Source organism: Gracilinanus agilis, chromosome 4 (genome assembly GCF_016433145.1).
Source record: "Gracilinanus agilis isolate LMUSP501 chromosome 4, AgileGrace, whole genome shotgun sequence".
NCBI lineage: Eukaryota > Metazoa > Chordata > Mammalia > Didelphimorphia > Didelphidae > Gracilinanus > Gracilinanus agilis.
The window spans coordinates 203,479,378-203,496,202 of NC_058133.1; the positions used below are offsets into that span (position 1 = coordinate 203,479,378).

General features: G+C 41.0%; 1 protein-coding gene across 1 annotated transcript in view; it reads left to right on the forward strand.

Moving 5' to 3' along the window:
• The window catches only part of ITGB3 (integrin subunit beta 3), an 85,856-nt gene extending 71,576 nt beyond the window's left edge, over window positions 1-14,280 (forward strand). The window contains exons 13-15 of the mRNA XM_044675130.1: window positions 6,452-6,571; window positions 13,592-13,758; window positions 14,212-14,280. Coding sequence (XP_044531065.1) covers window positions 6,452-6,571; window positions 13,592-13,758; window positions 14,212-14,280 — 356 coding nt within the window. The remainder of the gene's footprint in view (window positions 1-6,451; window positions 6,572-13,591; window positions 13,759-14,211) is intronic.
• Window positions 14,281-16,825: the final 2,545 nt, after the last annotated feature.

Here is a 16,825-nt window from a genome sequence, read left to right on the forward strand (position 1 = left end):
CTTCTTCTTCTTCTTCTTCTTCTTCTTCTTCTTCTTCTTCTTCTTCTTCTTCTTCTTCTTCTTCTTCTTCTTCTTCTTCTTCTTCTTCTTCTTCTTCTTCTTCTTCTTCTTCTTCTTCTTCTTCTTCTTCTTCTTCTTCTTCTTCTTCTTCTTCTTCTTCTTCTTCTTCTTCTTCTTCTTCTTCTTCTTCTTCTTCTTCTTCTTCTTCTTCTTCTTCTTCTTCTTCTTCTTCTTCTTCTTCTTCTTCTTCTTCTTCTTCTTCTTCTTCTTCTTCTTCTTCTTCTTCTTCTTCTTCTTCTTCTTCTTCTTCTTCTTCTTCTTCTTCTTCTTCTTCTTCTTCTTCTTCTTCTTCTTCTTCTTCTTCTTCTTCTTCTTCTTCTTCTTCTTCTTCTTCTTCTTCTTCTTCTTCTTCTTCTTCTTCTTCTTCTTCTTCTTCTTCTTCTTCTTCTTCTTCTTCTTCTTCTTCTTCTTCTTCTTCTTCTTCTTCTTCTTCTTCTTCTTCTTCTTCTTCTTCTTCTTCTTCTTCTTCTTCTTCTTCTTCTTCTTCCTTCCTCCTTCCTCCTTCCTCCTTCCTCCTTCTTTCTTCTTCCTTCTTCCTTCTTCCTTCTTCCTTCTTCTCTTCTGTCTTAAAATCAATACTGTGCATTGGTTTCATGGCAGAAGAGGGGTAAGGGCTAGGCAATGGGGGTTAAATAGTTACCCAGGGTTGCACTGCTAGGAAATCTGAACCCAAGACCTCCCATCTTTAGGCCTGGCTTTCAATCTACTGAGCCACATACGTGCCCTCTCTTAATCTTATTAACCAGCTACTAGTCTGGAAATGGGTAGAGAGGAAGATGTAGTTCCCTATTTGTCACTGAGTGGAGTGTAAATCTGGGACCTCTTCCATTGATTTAGAGCTGGCAGGGGCCATAATGACCATCTAGTCCTTTACTCTCATTTAACAGATGAAGAAATGAAACCACAGAGATTATTGTTTTTATTTTTTATTTAAAAAATTTTTTTAACCCTTAACTTCTGTGTATTGGCTCCTAGGTGGAAGATTGGTAAGGGTGGGCAATGGGGATCAAGTGACTTGCCGAGGGTCACACAGCTGGGAAGTGTCTGAGGCCGGATTTGAACCCAGGACCTCCCGTCTCTAGGCCTGACTCTCAATCCACTGAGCTACCCAGCTGCCCGAGCCACAGAGATTAAATGACTTATTTGAGGCAGGAATTAGTCAACTAATCAATTAATAAACATTCATTAAGTTCCTACTATGTGCCAGGCCTTATGGGGTACAAAGAATGATGAAAGATAGCCCTTGTTTTCAAGGGACTTAGTCTAATGGGAGAGACACCATGCAAAACAAGATATAGACAGGATAAAATGGGGGTATAGTCAGAGGGAAGGCACTAAGATTAAGGAGGCCTGGGAAAGGAGACAGATGAGGATGGAGATAATTCCAAGAGTGGGAGAGAGAGCCAATGAAAATGCCCAGAGTTCGTTGATTCACTGCCTACCTACCTTAAATGGGTTCTTGATTCTAGAGGATCATGCTCAGTGATATCTCTTATTACATGGTCCTAGGGATGTGATAAGGTACTACAAAACTCCAGCTTCCTGCTAGCTAATCCTTTTCTTGTCTGTAAATGTATTTATTCTTTAAGAGATAAAGTAAAATTAAAATCTTTATACTTTTCATTTTTATACCAGCTGCCTTTTCCAATACATCTTCCCCCTGTCCTCATAGAAGGTCAGCCTTCATAACAAAGAATAAAAGAGATGGGAAAAAATTCATGTGATTGGAAAAGGGACTCTGACCAGAGACTTGGACTCACCAGAGCTTGAGGCATGAGGCTTGTTGCCTGTCTTAAGCATCAATCCAGCAAATTTCCTTCTTATTAGAGGGATCTGGTCTATGGTGTTGAAGAGTATGGATGAAAAGAGATCAATCTTATGCTGATTTAATGAGATGATGATGATGATGACTGTGAAAGACTCCAAATTCCTCTCTTAAAATGGAGGAGGCACCAGTGTACTGGACCTAGAATTAGGAAAACCTGGGCTCAAGTGTTGCCTTTGATACTTACTTGCTGAGCAAGTAACTTTAAGCCATTTCAGCTTCATTTTCCTCATCTGTAAAAAGAGAGGAATATAACATTTCATAGGATATGGGCAGGCTTGAAAGCTTTATGTCATTGTCAGCTCTTCTTAGAGTAAACTGAAATACAACTTCCATGTAATATGCTCACTTAGTTCTGGACTCCTTTCCTTTTCTCTGGCTCTTCCCATTCCTAAAATGCTTTCCTGCCTGGCCATGGCTTATTGGCTTCCTCCAAGATTCAGTACAAATTCTACCACCTGTAAAAAGCCTTCCCCTACCTCTAGTGCCTTCCTTCTGACATGACTTGTGATTTACACCATGTATATCTTGTGTGTTCACGTGTTTCTTCTTCATTAGAATGTAGCCTTTCTGAGGGTAGGCACCATGAGTTTGCATGTGTGTGCCCAGGGGTTGACTGGCACAGTGTCTGGCACATAGTGTTTAATGAATACTTGTTGAGTGGCTGACTTTTCTGCCTCTCCCTGGACCCCCACTGCTGGCTCTTTTTGTAGCATCACTTTTAATTGGATCCATTCTGTCCGGGAAGAAGCATTCATTAAGAATTCCTTCAGTGCCAGACTTCAGCATAGCTCAGGGTCAGGCCATTGGCCTGCAGAGAAATTCCCCCATCTCACCATCCCCAAACATACACCATTTGGGCCACTTGCCATCAGAAATCCCATCCTGAAACCCATCTGGCTGCCAGGGCTGTCCACAAGCCCACACGGAGCCTTTCCATGAGTCAATGTCAGGAGCAACACACAAAAGTGAGAGCAAGACCCAGATAAAAAGGGCACCGATTGAGACTGTCTCCTCTGGCCTGGTTCCTTTTCCATTTTGCATTTCATTTAAAAACTTGAGGGAGGAAGTGTTTCTTATAGTTGGCACAAATTGAACTGTTAACCAGGCTGTTATCAAGGCCATCTGTAGTGCCTTGGAGGTAGGCTAGGAAGATTGCAATCTCTTAGAGGATAATGATCTCCTCCGAAAGGGAGAAAGCATATTTTAAAGGAGAATTATAAAAGGCCAAAGCAGATGAAATAGATGTCTTGGGAGTGGGACAGTTTCTTTCAAGCTCCTTGGGCCTTCTTTTTGCAGAACATAAGCCAGTGGTGGCGAACCTTTTAGAGACCTTTCAGAGTGCTGGGCCTACCTCCACCCCATCCCCCAGACTGAGTGCTGTGCCCCTCTCCATTACATGCTGGGCACACCCCCTTCCCACCCTTACCCACACAGGGGAGGGAGGAAGCGCTCCCATTGGGCTGCTGGGCGGAGGGGCAAGTGAAGTGAGGAATGTTCTCAGCCAGTGTAGAGAGGGGGAGGGGAGTGGCCTGAGCACTCTGCACCTCTCCAGCTCCAGCTCTGCCACCTGTAAGCTGCCCACCTTACCAGCTGTGAGTTCCCATTGGGCTGCTGGGCAGAGGGATGGGGATCAGGAATAAAGGAGAGGGGGAGGGGAGCAGCTGCGCCCAAGTCCCTCTGCCTTTCTAGTAACAAACTCTGGGAGGTGGGGGGAGAGTGACAGTGCCCATAGAGAGTGCTCTGCGTGCCACCTTTGGTACCTGTGCCATGGGTTCACCATCACTGACATAAGCTGACTGGATTGGAGGAGAGATTTTATTTTGTGGGTGAGAAGATGACCCACTGACATTCACATAGAGGAAAGAGAGAAGATGCACTATTTAAAACTTGACCCAGTTATGATAATAACAGGAATGGTTAGCTTTAAAGATTTGTAAAACCATTTACAAATATTATCTCATTTAATCTTACAATAACCCTAAGAGGTAGGTGCTATTCTAATGCAGCTGGGTGGTACAATGGATGGAGGAATGAAATTGGAGTCAAGATTGACCTGAGTTCAAATTTGACCTCAGATTCTTTCTAGTGGGATGACCCTGGGCAAGTCACTTAAATTCTGCCTCAGTTTCATCTGTCAAATGGGGAAAATAGTAGCACCTACCTTCCTGTGCTGGTTTGAGGATAAAATGATATATTTATAGATCACTTTGCAGACCTTAAAGTGCCATATGAATTAATGCCAGCTAGAATTATTATTATTCCCATTTTACAGATGGGGAAACTAAGGCAGGTAGGAGCTAAATAACTTGCCCAGGACCATTAATGTTAATGTTTGAGTTCAGATTTGAACTTAGGTCTTCCTGATTCTAGATCCAGTGGTTTCTACACTTCATCACTTATATCTAGGGCTGTGACAAAGGAACTAATGATGTCATTGCTGGGGAAGGATTGTTGTATAATACAAAGTGCCCCAAATTAGGAGTTAGGCGATTTGAGCCTTATTCCAGACAATTCCACTGGATCCCTGCCTTTGCATAAATTGTTTAACCTCTCTTGGTTCAGAGGAATGCAAATAGTCTGCATTCCTCTCTCTCTGGGATGATCCAGTGAGGTGTTAGATGGGGAAAATGCTTTGAAAAGTAGAAAGCAGCATACATATTAAAGTATTATGAATATAAAATAGAAGACATGACCGCCAGTCAGGGAAAGTTTACATTACCCAGTGATTTCCAGGAATATAATTAACTCTAGTACCTTGACAGGGTAAGTAGGTGGCACAGTGGATAGAGTTCTGGGTTTGGAGTCAAGAAGACCTAAGTTTGGCCTCAGATATTTACTAGCTGTGTCATCCTGGGAAAGTCACTTAACCCTTTGCTTCCATTTTCTCATCTCTAAAATGAGCTGGAGAAGGAAATGGTGAATAACTCCAGTATCTTTGCCAAAAAAAAAAAAAACCCAAATGGGGTAAGGAAGAGTTAGACATAACTGAACAACAGAAACCACCCCGAAAACAATCATTAATCATTCCAGGATCAGGCCAGTGTATGGTCTAGTATACTCTAGGACAGTGATGGACAAACTACTGCCCTCGGGCCAGATGCAGCCCCCTGAAATGTTCTATCTGGCCACTCGACATTATTCCTAATTTGACGAATACGATGAGTAGGATATGATACAATGAAATTTTGAAAGAGTTGCCTTAGAAACAGACTGACAGATGAGCATTTCCTTTCTTTTGACTCCCTCTTTAAAAAGTTTGCCCATCACTGCTCTAGGGCAAGAGGAGTACATCTATATTCGCTGGACAGTGGTATTGTGACAAGATCGCTGGGCATAAAGTCAGGAAGACCCTTAATAGCTATGTAACCTCTCTGCATCTCAGTTTCTTCACCTGAAAAAAAAAGAGAGAGATTGGACCTACTGGCTTCTAAGTTCAGTTTTAGCTATAAAACTGAATTTGCATGTCTGGTTGGGACAACAAAATAGCTATATATGAAGCAACTTGAGAACTATTAGAAAGAATATATCTGAAAGAATAACATTGAAGAGAGAGGCAGCTGACAAAGAGTTTTATCTGGTTTCAGAAGACCTTTGCAACTTATCACTTGTTAAGTAATGTAATTTTATTTCATTGCTTTTCTCTTCTATAAAATGATGGAATAGATGAGGTGATCTCTAAGGTCCTGTTTAGCTCTATGTGATCTTTAATTAAGTAGAAGTTCTTTAAGTTCTGAGTGGATGCAGTATGGGATTAACTGGGGTTCTAGGACCATCATGACTTTGACCTCCCTAGCATGGTGGCTCTTCCAGCTGATGACTTCAGAGGTCTGTCTTTCAGCTTTGGTAACCCACTTTGGACTTTGAAGGAATAGGAGAGGGAAGGGAGATACCAACATTTGGTTCTGTAGACAAAATGATTATATTTCTATGATGATAGTGCAGGACGCATAAGCATTTCTATTGGCATGACCAGAGTTGAGAGAGTGGGAGTGGGAAGGACTGGGCTATTTATGTATCCTGGATGTTCACTCTGGGGACAATACAGTCTAATAATGATGGGTAGAGTTAGTGAGGAAGCAGGTGGGGCCAGAGAGGGAAGGACCAATCTGGAGAGTCAGATGAAACATCCTTAGAAAGGAGAAATAGGAAAACACTAAGGCTGGAAAATTAAAATTAGGGGAATAGAAAAAAATTACAGTTTTGCTTTTGCAAATAAATATAATTGCCAGAAGAGAGAAAGAGGGAGATAAAATGAGGGAAGAAGAAAAGGGATGGGATTCAGTGAGGGCCATTTTGGGGAAAACATTGCCAGATTGGATAATAAATTCAAATCTAGGACTCTCTTGTCCTATGTCACTTACTTTGTCAGTTACATACGTGGATTTAGCTTCTTACTGGGGCCAAACATTTCCCTATAAAGTCAGTTAAATCTAGAAGGGTTGAGACAAAGTAAACTCTAATAAGGTTTTCTGTTTTCCGATCTTTTCACCTGCCTCTCTTCTTGGTTCTTGTGTGTGGTACCCATTTTCCAGGAGCTGAAGATCTTCTCTTTTTCCTCAACAGCAGACACAGGCAAGGATGCAGTGAACTGTACCTATAAGGATGAGAATGACTGTGTAGTCAGATTCCAGTACTATGAAGACTCCAGTGGGAAGTCCATCCTCTATGTGGTGGATGAACCAGGTGAGTCTGGGGGCCATCCTGACCTGGGATGGTGAGAACTTTGCTTTTTTAGCCAGAGCTGGTATTCCTGGGATGAAGACAAGCAACATAAGAGCTTTGGGTTTAGGAAGTAAATACGATTCGCTCAGCATTTAGCTGAGAGAACAAGATAGAGAAAGGAAGAGAAGGATGGGACAGTACAGAAGGAGGGACAAAAAATGAATTTCTGGCACATTTTGGAGGGCATAGAAAAGACAAGACTTTGATTTCTAGAACTATTTTACCAAATTTGGTATTATCTGCTTATTTTAGTTTTTACTAATATAGGGATATTTGGGGGCAACTCGATGGCACAGTGGCTAGAGCACTGAGCCTGGAGTCAGGAAGACTTATCTTCCTGAGTTCAAATATGGTCTCAGACCATATTTATATTAGCCGGGTGATCTTGGTCAAGTTACTTTACCCTGTTTGCTTTAAGTTTCCTCATCATCAAATGAGCTAGAGAAGGAAATGGCAAACCATTCCAATATTTCTCCCAAGAAAACCCTTAACAGGATCATGAAGAGTCAGAAATGACTGAACAATAACAAGAAGAAGAGATATCTTATTAAAAGTCAGCTGGTGGGCAATGGCAAACAAACTTGTACCTTTACCTATTGTGGAGGTGGAGGCAAGGTAGCCTGAGTAGTCTGAAATCTATTTACATGGTCTGTCACCAAGGCACTGGTGAGCATTGGTGAGTACTGAAGAGCCCTGGATGCAGAATCAGAGGTCCCGAGTTCAAAACCTAGCTCTGATACTATTTGTATGAACTTAGGCAAATCTCTTTCTATCTCTGGGTCTTACTTTTCTTTTTTGTAAAATAAAGAGATTGGAACAGATGATTTTAAGGTCCCTTTCTATTTTGCTCTTCTGTGATCCTAAATATTTTTTATACTGTGTTAGTATGAAATCAACTATTATCATTTCCATACATGCAAATAATTAAATACATAGGAGTTTCCAGGATATTTTCCAGTCTTCCTCCTGCCTCTTTTTATTCTGGAGACATAACTGTCCAATATTTTGGGCATCACAGTATCTCTTCAAATATATATATCCCTTGCATATCATGACTATCCTCATTGCATTTTTGTATATTACAAGTTGGCATAAGAAATTAAATGGGAATCTTTGTGGAGTTTTGGAGAAGTCACAGATGACACAGAAGACACAGACGCAGACAACACAGAAAAAATTCAGAAGCCCAGAAGTGCATAAAAAATATATGTAGTATTACATCATATCAACATATTTTATTAATACCATAAATATGCACAATTTCTTTTTAAAAGCTAAAACAAGTAAAAAGTTAGTTTGCCAAAAGAATGTGAAAGCTAGTAGATGATACACAAAGGCTAGAAATGTAGAGGTATCTTAACATTGCCCCACATATAGCCTAGGACCAAATACTTAACCTAAATTTTATAACAAAATACTATGTAAGGATTTATGCAACTGTCAACACCCTAAAAAATAAAGAAGAAAAAATTCAGACTTTTCTGATCTGAAGAGAAGACCAAAAATTTTTACATGGATTTTCCATATTGCCAGGGCACTGCACATGGAAAGGATACCAATATATAGGTTTTTAAAAAATTGTTTTTAACCTGGTGATCTTGTGGTATCATTTATCTAAATCTGTCAGCCATTAATACTTCTTGACCTGATAATACTTTCCCTTCTGGTGGGATACAGAGGTGAGGGAAATGCTTGAGTTTCCTAAAAAAACTCATGGATGGTTCAACTTTCTGAAACTCCTCAGGAGATGCCTTAGATCACAATGTGGGATTCTCAGTGTAAAAGTTCTGCACCTTTGCTCTTGTCTGCTCCCAATTTCCAATCTTCTCACCTTTGAAGCAAATCCAAAGAATCTGGACATAGGGTCTATTAGTGGAAAGGAGCAACTGGGGACCTCTGTGGTGGGAAGGGTTATCTTCTTTACATCTGTTCAACTTCTTCAGTGGCCGTCTCAATAGGGTAACTGAGCACCAGGGTAGTGGGGTAGTGAGAATGGAAAATGGGACTTTGTTTTGAGCATGGATTTTAGGTCTTCTCTACCTTAAGGGCTACTCTCCCTTCTATATCATTTAACTCTATCCCATGCTCAAACTCTAGACTCTTGCAGTTGTTGAGCTATCTCAAGAGATCATTTGGTTCATGATCCAGCTCTGCTGATTATAAGACATCTTGATAAACCCTGATCTAGTTAATAACTGATCCGGCTCCAGCTGGTCCAGCTCCCTTTCTTTAAGCAGGTGAATGTTTAAAATTTTCAGAAAAAAATTTCAAAGATCAACATCCCCAGCCCCCCTCCCCGCATATTCTGCCTCAATCTCAACCACCAGAATAGCATCTGGGAGAGCCTAGCTATGGGGTCTGGGTTACTGGCTCCTCCTTGTCCCACCAGAGAATTTAAAAATGGCTTTTCCCCAGAAAAACAGAAGCTCTAGGCTCTAGAAACCAGACACCAGAACCTTACAGCTTTTCCCAAGAGACTACTTTAATTATAGTCAGAGGCTGTAATCTGGTGGGACAGGAAATAGCCAGTCCAGGTTTTTGTTTTTCTTGTACAGTGTGTGGGGTGTAGACCTTGGGGGTGGGGAGAGAGAAAGTAGAAAGAAGTAGGAAGCATGTGGAGGAAAAGTGGGTATGCTCCCGTCTTCCAGATATCACCAAACCCACCTGGGCAAGCATAGAACTATGTGTGTACATGTGTATATTATAGCTCTCATTTTTATAAGAGCTTTACAATTTAAAAAGGTATTATCTCATTTGAAATCTATATCTATGTGCCTATAAACATAGGGTAATCAGTTATTAACTAGATCAGGGCTTTTCGAGATGTCTTAGAGTCAGCAGAGTTTCCCCTGCACCTACCCATAAGGGTGGAGTACAGTTATTTTGGGTTAGAGGTTGGCTGGGAGTGGGCAGGAAGCTGGTAGGTTCAGAGATTTTAGGTGATGATTACATGTTTAGAAAGTATCTAAGCATCACTGATGATCATCCTGTTCAGCAGGGAACCAGATTGTCAATCAATGAACAGGCATTTTTTAATGCAAAATTTTTAATTTGTTTATTTTTCCAGGAATGTGACCTCTTTTAAAATTTTATTAAAAATTTTTAAATTTTTAAATTTTTGTTTAACAATTACACGTAATAACAAATTTCCACACAAATTTTCTTAAGTTATATGATCAAACTTATTTCTCTCTTTCTCTTCCTTCCCTTCCCCTCCTGGCACTGCCAAGCAATTAGATCTGGGTTATACACATATTATCATACCAAACTTGCTTCCACATTGTTCATTTTTTAAGAGAATAAGCATATAAAACCAAATTCCCAAAATAAAAACTCAAATTAACTAAAGTGAAAAATCACATGCTTTGATCTGCATTCTGACTCCCACAGTTCTTTCTCTGGAGAAGGAGAGCATTCTTTGTTATAAGTCCTTCAGAATTGTCCTGGATCATTGCATTGCTGAGAGTAGCTCAGTCTATCACAGTTGCTCATTCCACAATATTGCTGTTACTGTATACAATGTTCTTCTGGTTCTTGAGAAGGCGTTTCTTAGGAACCTCCTCTGTGCTGCATGGCACATGGATGGGATTAAAGAGGGAATAAAGTAGTTTCTACTCTTAACAGGTCATATATTTTCTTGAGGAGACATAGTGTGTTATAGATAAGTACATGCAGGCTAAATACAATGTGAGAAGTGTGTTACTAATAACTAGGGAAATTAGGAATGTCCTCTTGAAGGGGATGGTAGTAACTGAGGCCTCAAAGGAAAGAATGCCAAGGGCCTGAGGTGAGGAGAGACAGCGCTCCATGTTTGGGGACTGGCTGGGTAAAGACAACCAGGTGGGATATGTACAGTGGTCATGAAGCGGGTCAGTTTGGATAGAGTGTATAGCACTTGAGTAATAATAATAGCTTGTTGTCATTTTTGTGAGGATTTTTTTAGCAAAGATACTGGAAGGATTTTCCATTTCCTTATCTGACTCATTTTACAGATGAGGAAACCGAGGCAAACAGAGTGAATTGATTTGCCCGGGGTGACAACAGCTAATAAGTGTCTGAGGCCAGATATGAACTCAGAAAGATGAGTCTTTCTGACTCCAAACCCTGCACTTTATCCACTGTACCACCTAGCTGCCCTAATAATTTATTTATTTCTTGCTATGTGTCAGAGACAGTGCTAAGAACTTTACAAATATCTCATTTGATCCTCAAAATAACCCTGAGAGGTAGATGCTATCGTTATCCCCATTTTCCAGTTGAGGAAGCTGAGGAACACAGAGGTTAAGTGATTTGCCCAAGCTCAAACATCTAGTAAATAGGTGAGGCTGGATTTGAACTCAGTTTTTCCTGACTCCATCCACTTCACTACCTAGCTGACTGAGAATATGTAATCTGTCTGGAAAGGTAGGTAGGAGTCAGCTTGAATGCTATATGTGGGAATTTGTATCCCACTGAAGCTTCTTGAGCATAAGTGTCATATAGCATGTCCTAAACTTTAGGAATAACCTGGGGGCAATCATGTTGAGTATAGATTGGAAATTAAATATAGAATACATATTATAGATTAGATATCTAGATTAGAGATTAAATATGGAGATAAATTAGAGATATAGACATAGACCAGGAAAGGAGTTAGTACAGTTGTCCAAGGGAACTGTGATGAAGGCCTGGATTAGGAAGGGTGTGGCGTGAGTAGAGAGAAGGGAATACATTTAAGAGGCTTTGAGAAGATAGAATAGATTAGACTTGGCATTTGGTTGGTTATGAGGATGGGAGGATGAAAGGTTGTGAACCTGGTGCCTTTAAGAGTGGTTATGGCAGGGCCAGCTGGGTAGCTCAGTGGATTGAGAGTCAGGCCTAGAGGTGAGAGGTCCTAGGTTCAAATCCAGCCTCAGACACTTGACCCCCATTGCCCACCCTTACCAATCTTCCACCTATGAGCCAATACACAGAAGTTAAGGGTTTTTAAAAAAAGAGTAATTATGGCAGGATCAGAACTAGAGAAGTTAGGAGAAAGGAGTTTTGGGGGAGCGAAGAATGAGTTCTCTGTTGGATATATTGGTGTTCACAACATCTAGGTGAAGATGTCAAATGGACCATTGGAGAAACAGGATTGGAGCTCAGAAGAGATATTAGATCAGAAGACATTGTTTATCTATAAGTCCTTCATTTATCAATAGGAGCTGATGTGTCCACCATGAGAGAGTATATAGAGAGGAGAGGGTCCAGGACAGAGCCCTGAAATCCTAGTCCTTAGAGTTGGGTGAAATTCCAAGGAGTATTTTGTTCTAGAGTCCTACCTCTTTGGTCATGTGAATACCTTCAGGATAGTTTGTTGTCTATAATCATCATCATCATCATCATCATCATCTTCTTCTTCTCCTCCTCCTCCTCCTCCTCCTCCTTCTTCTTCTTCTTCTTCTTCTTCTCTTCCTCCTCCTTCTAGTTTTCTTCTTCTCTTTCTTTCTTTCTCCATCCATCTTTCTCTTTTTATTCTGAACTTAACAAATACTAAATAAAATGAGCATTTCCCACATATAGAGAAGAACAGAAAAAAGGATTGTACACAAAGCTTTAACCTCTATTATATACAGTGTGCTTTTCATTTTTAGTCTATGTAATGGAGCTTCTTCCCAAGTTTTGAGCAGTTTTATGTGGGAATGTGATTCAGAAGGAGCTGTTACTTCTGGTTGGCTGATAGAATGATGATCCCAAGACATGTGGGAAAAGGCCCTTAGTGATATGGTCTGCCTCTGAGCTACAGAATGTGGGAAGCCAGCTTCTATGTCTGTGGTCTGGAGAATTGTCAGTCTCTCTCATGAGAACTCCCCTGGAGGTCCTTCCTCCACATGTTTCTCCTAAAGAATGTCTGGAACTAACCAAAGCAAGCCTCTTTGGACAGGTATGTAGCCTCAAGTTCTTCATTCTCTCAGCCAAGTAGCAGTTGTATCTACCTCCATATACATAGCAGCCATATGCAAAATTACCACAGGCTTGGGTGGAGGAGACATATATACATATGTAATATTATACATATATAATAAATTCAGAAGCTGCTAACTTGCTTATTAAATAGAGCACTGGAGCCTAGAGTTAGAAAGAACTGAATGCAAATCCAGCCTCAGACACTCATTAGCTGCGTAACCTTGGGCAAGTCACTTAATCTCTGTTGGCTTAATCCATTGGAGAAAGAAATGGGCAAACCATTCTAATGTTTTTGCCAAGGGCAGCCAGGTAACATTGTGGGTAGAGTGCTGGCCCTGGATTAAGGAAGACCTGAGTTCAGATTTAGCCTTAGGTTGGAAGGTCTGAGGTTCAAATTTGGCCTCAGACACTTCCTAGCCATGTGACCCTGAGCAAATCACTTAACCTCCATTGTTTAGCCCTCGCTGCTCTTCTGTCTTGGAACCAATACACAGTATTGGTTCCAAGACAGCAGGTAAGAGTTTAAAAAAAAATCTGACCATAGGCACTTACTACTAGGTGTGTGACCCCGGGCAAGTCACTTAACCCTGTTTGCCTCATTTACTTCATTTGTAAAATGAGCTGGAGAAGGAAGGAAATGGCAAATTTCTTCAGTATATTTGCTGAGAAAACACATAGATTTGGAATTGTCTGAAACAACTAAATGACATCATTTCCAAAAAAAAGTTCCTAGTGGGTCATGAAAAGTTGCATACAACTGAACAACAACAACAACAGATAATAAATTCACTCAAAGCCATCCTTTTTGTCTGAATTTCCTTTTGGCCTTCCTTCTGTTCTCTTCTGTGCATTTAAAAATGCTTCAGTGACCCACTTTTCTTTTGGTTTATTTCTCCTTGAAGATTTCTGTCCCTAAGTAGAAACTTCATGCCCTTTCTTGGGTGTCCACTCCAGTGTTTTATTATCCTAATGACTAAGCAGTTCTCTATTTCCAGTTTTAAGTCTCTCCTGTCTTAATCTCAGATCTATTTACTTGCTTCTCTTTTTCCCTGATAGATTGTCCCAAAGGTCCTGACATCCTGGTGGTCCTTCTCTCAGTGACGGGAGCCATATTACTCATTGGCCTTGCCACACTGCTCATTTGGAAGCTGCTTATCACCATCCATGACCGAAGAGAGTTTGCTAAGTTTGAAGAGGAGAGAGCCAGAGCCAAGTGGGACACAGTGAGTAGACTGGACTGGGCTGGGTTGGACCGAGCATGGGGAAATTCTACGATTAGAAAATAGAAATAGTACCACCTCCAAAGAAAGAACTGTTGGAGTTGTCTTTCACATCAGTGTATTTATAGTTTTATTTTGGGCTTTGGGTCATGTATGAGTGTTTTTACAATAATGGCCAATATGGAAGTATGTTTGGCATGACAATAAAGATAAAATTAAAAAAAAAAAAAGGAAATAGAAATAGTGGCAGGCTGATGTTCACTACATAGAACTTTCCCTTCCTCCTCTGCTCCCAACCTAAATACTGATGTGGAATGGAAGGGAACCATGGGTTAACTAGGACAGTGGAAAGAAGGTTGTTTTCATCAAAATCCTCAGCTATTTATAGTATCAAACTTGTAGGCTATGGAAACTTTAAGGGGCTCATTGTCAGAGACTTCTCTGTTCTTTCTGCAGGCCAACAACCCACTGTATAAAGAAGCCACATCCACTTTCACCAATATCACTTACCGTGGGAACTCATAATGGGACGCTTATCATCAGCAGAGCCAAGGATTGTGGGTGTTTCCTATACCATGTTTACAGAGGATTGTATGGATGTTGTAGGATCCAGGAGCAGTAAAGGGGACTGGGGGAAGGATGAACAAGGGTGTGAGAGATGTGTGTGTCTCCCTCTGGACATATCCTTGTGTACTTGAGGGTAGTGTGTGTGCATGTGTGCGTGTGTATTATTTAACATTTCTGAGGGAAAATACCTCAACTGGCTTTTTTTTTTTTGTGGGGGGGAGCACTTACTTCAGGGATCCTTTTTTTTTTTTTTTTTTTTTTTTTTTTTTTTGCATTTAGCTCTCCCTAGCAGAGCATTTGGGCCTCATTACCTCAGTGAGAAGCTATCTCACCTCACATGAGCCAGACCCCCTGAGAAGAAAGGCAGGAATGTGGCTAAATCTGGAGTTGGGGTAGGGGGACAGATAAAATAAACTAAGTCCTGGATGTACCATTGTGAGGGTCTATGGCTCCTGGAACTGATTCAGCCACCTAGGACTTTGGGTAGAAATTGCTGGGCAGTATTCCCTGTCACCTCAGTATATGTGTGTGTGGCAACATGACCCCATTTCTATTCCTCTCTTCTCATGTTGGATGAAGGAGAAGCCAGGGAGCAGAACTACATTGGGTTTTGTTTCTGGGATAACTCTGCAGGACTGTCTGGCACTCCTAGGCTGATGGAGATCCTGGTCCTTCAGCATACAGGGGAGCTAGGGTAGTGGCTGAGCTATCATTGACGGATACAAAATTCTGAGCTGATTTAGAGTGCCCAGGTATGTAACAAGGTCCCCTCAAGGCCAAGGCCAACTTTCCCGTCCTAGTCCCACCTCATCTACTTCAACCTATGGCTGCTATGGAAAAGTCGACTTGCTCCAGGGAGGGAACTCATAGACAGCTTGATTCATCCCTGCTATTTCAGGGTAAGAAAAAACAGTTCCTCTTTCAGGAAGGTGATGGGGTGAGAACCAGAAGCCTGGACTCGAACACTTTGGGTGTTCTGTTCACTCTCCATGGTCCAGCTCTGTTTCTCTGAACTATACCCAACACTGGTCTGGTCACAAGGACCTCATCTCTTGGAGATGCTATGAGAGACCATACCCATGAGCCTCTAAAGCTGATAAACATGAGGTGCAGAAGTGGAATGATGAAACTGGGAAGAAGGATAATGGACAGCGCATGAGACTTCATGTTGGGGCCCGGGTTTGAAGTCAGTTAAACTCTGTATTTCAGTTTCCTCATCTGTAAAATGAGAAGGTTGGACTGGATGACTACACTATACCTCTGAGCCTATTCACTTACATGGTCTTTTTGTGTGTGAGTGTTTGGCCTGAACACCCCCATTTTAACTCAGTGATTAACCTGAGAGACCACAAATATGTGGCCTTGCCTCTTTCCTTTTCAGAGTACTCAGAGCCTAAAGGAAACACCTGTCATTCAAAGGAAGTTTTTATGGTTCAGGCTTTAAAATTTTTTTCTGATTCTTCTTGGAGAGCACAAATAAGGAAATGAAACACTCACATTGTATTCTGCACTGGTCACACCACAGGTCTGGTTTTCTCAAACCAGATGTTTGAATGCTTTCTTGAAGCATTTTGCCCAATGCAGCCCGAGTCTAGAGAACTGGGCTGAGAACTGGTCAATGACTTAAGAAGGGCATTGACAAATTATAATCTAGAGGAGGGTGATCAGGGTGGTAAAGAGAGCCAATACAAACAACACTTGAAGGAACTAGGCAAGTTTAGACCTCAAAGGAGAAGATTTAGGAGAGAGATGGTAGCCATCTCCAAGGGTTGGGAAAGGAAAAGAAAAGAAAGGAAGGGAAAGAAAGTGAAGGAAAGAGAAAGGCTCTAGAACAGAGAGATGTTAGACCTTTTTCTATATAGTTCTGGGGAGAAAAGGGGATAAGTGTTTACTAAGCACCTACTATCTGCCAGGCACTGTTAAGTCTTTTATAAATATCTTATTTTGATTTTCATAACAACTCTTATGAGGTAGTATTGTAATCCACATTTTTCAGTTGAGGAAACTGAGGCAAATAGGAGTTAAATGACTTGCCTGGATTGAGTCACACAGCTAGCAAAGTGACTGAGACTGGATTGGAATTCAGGTCTCCGTTACTCAAGGACTGTGCATCTATTCACTGTACCACAAGAACAAGCACAGTACAGGGAGTCAGGACACATGGATTCTGGTCCTAGGCCTGCCACTAATTTACCATGTGGCCTTCTATAAGCCACTTTTGTTTCTTTTCGTTTCTTTATCTGTTTAATGAATGTTCCTTTCAGTAGAATGTAAACCCCTTGAGGAGATAGACTTTTTAATTTTTTCCCTTTAAATCTCAGAGGTTTTCCCCAAGAGAGTATGCCACACATAGTAGGTGCCTAACAGATGCTTGTTCAATTGTGTTTATAGTTTTAAAGTTTTGTCACCTAAATTGCAGGAGTCTAGATATTGTCTTAATATAAAGAAGGATTTTTCTAAAGTTCAAAGATGTTTTTTTAAAACATCACTTCCTCATGCATTT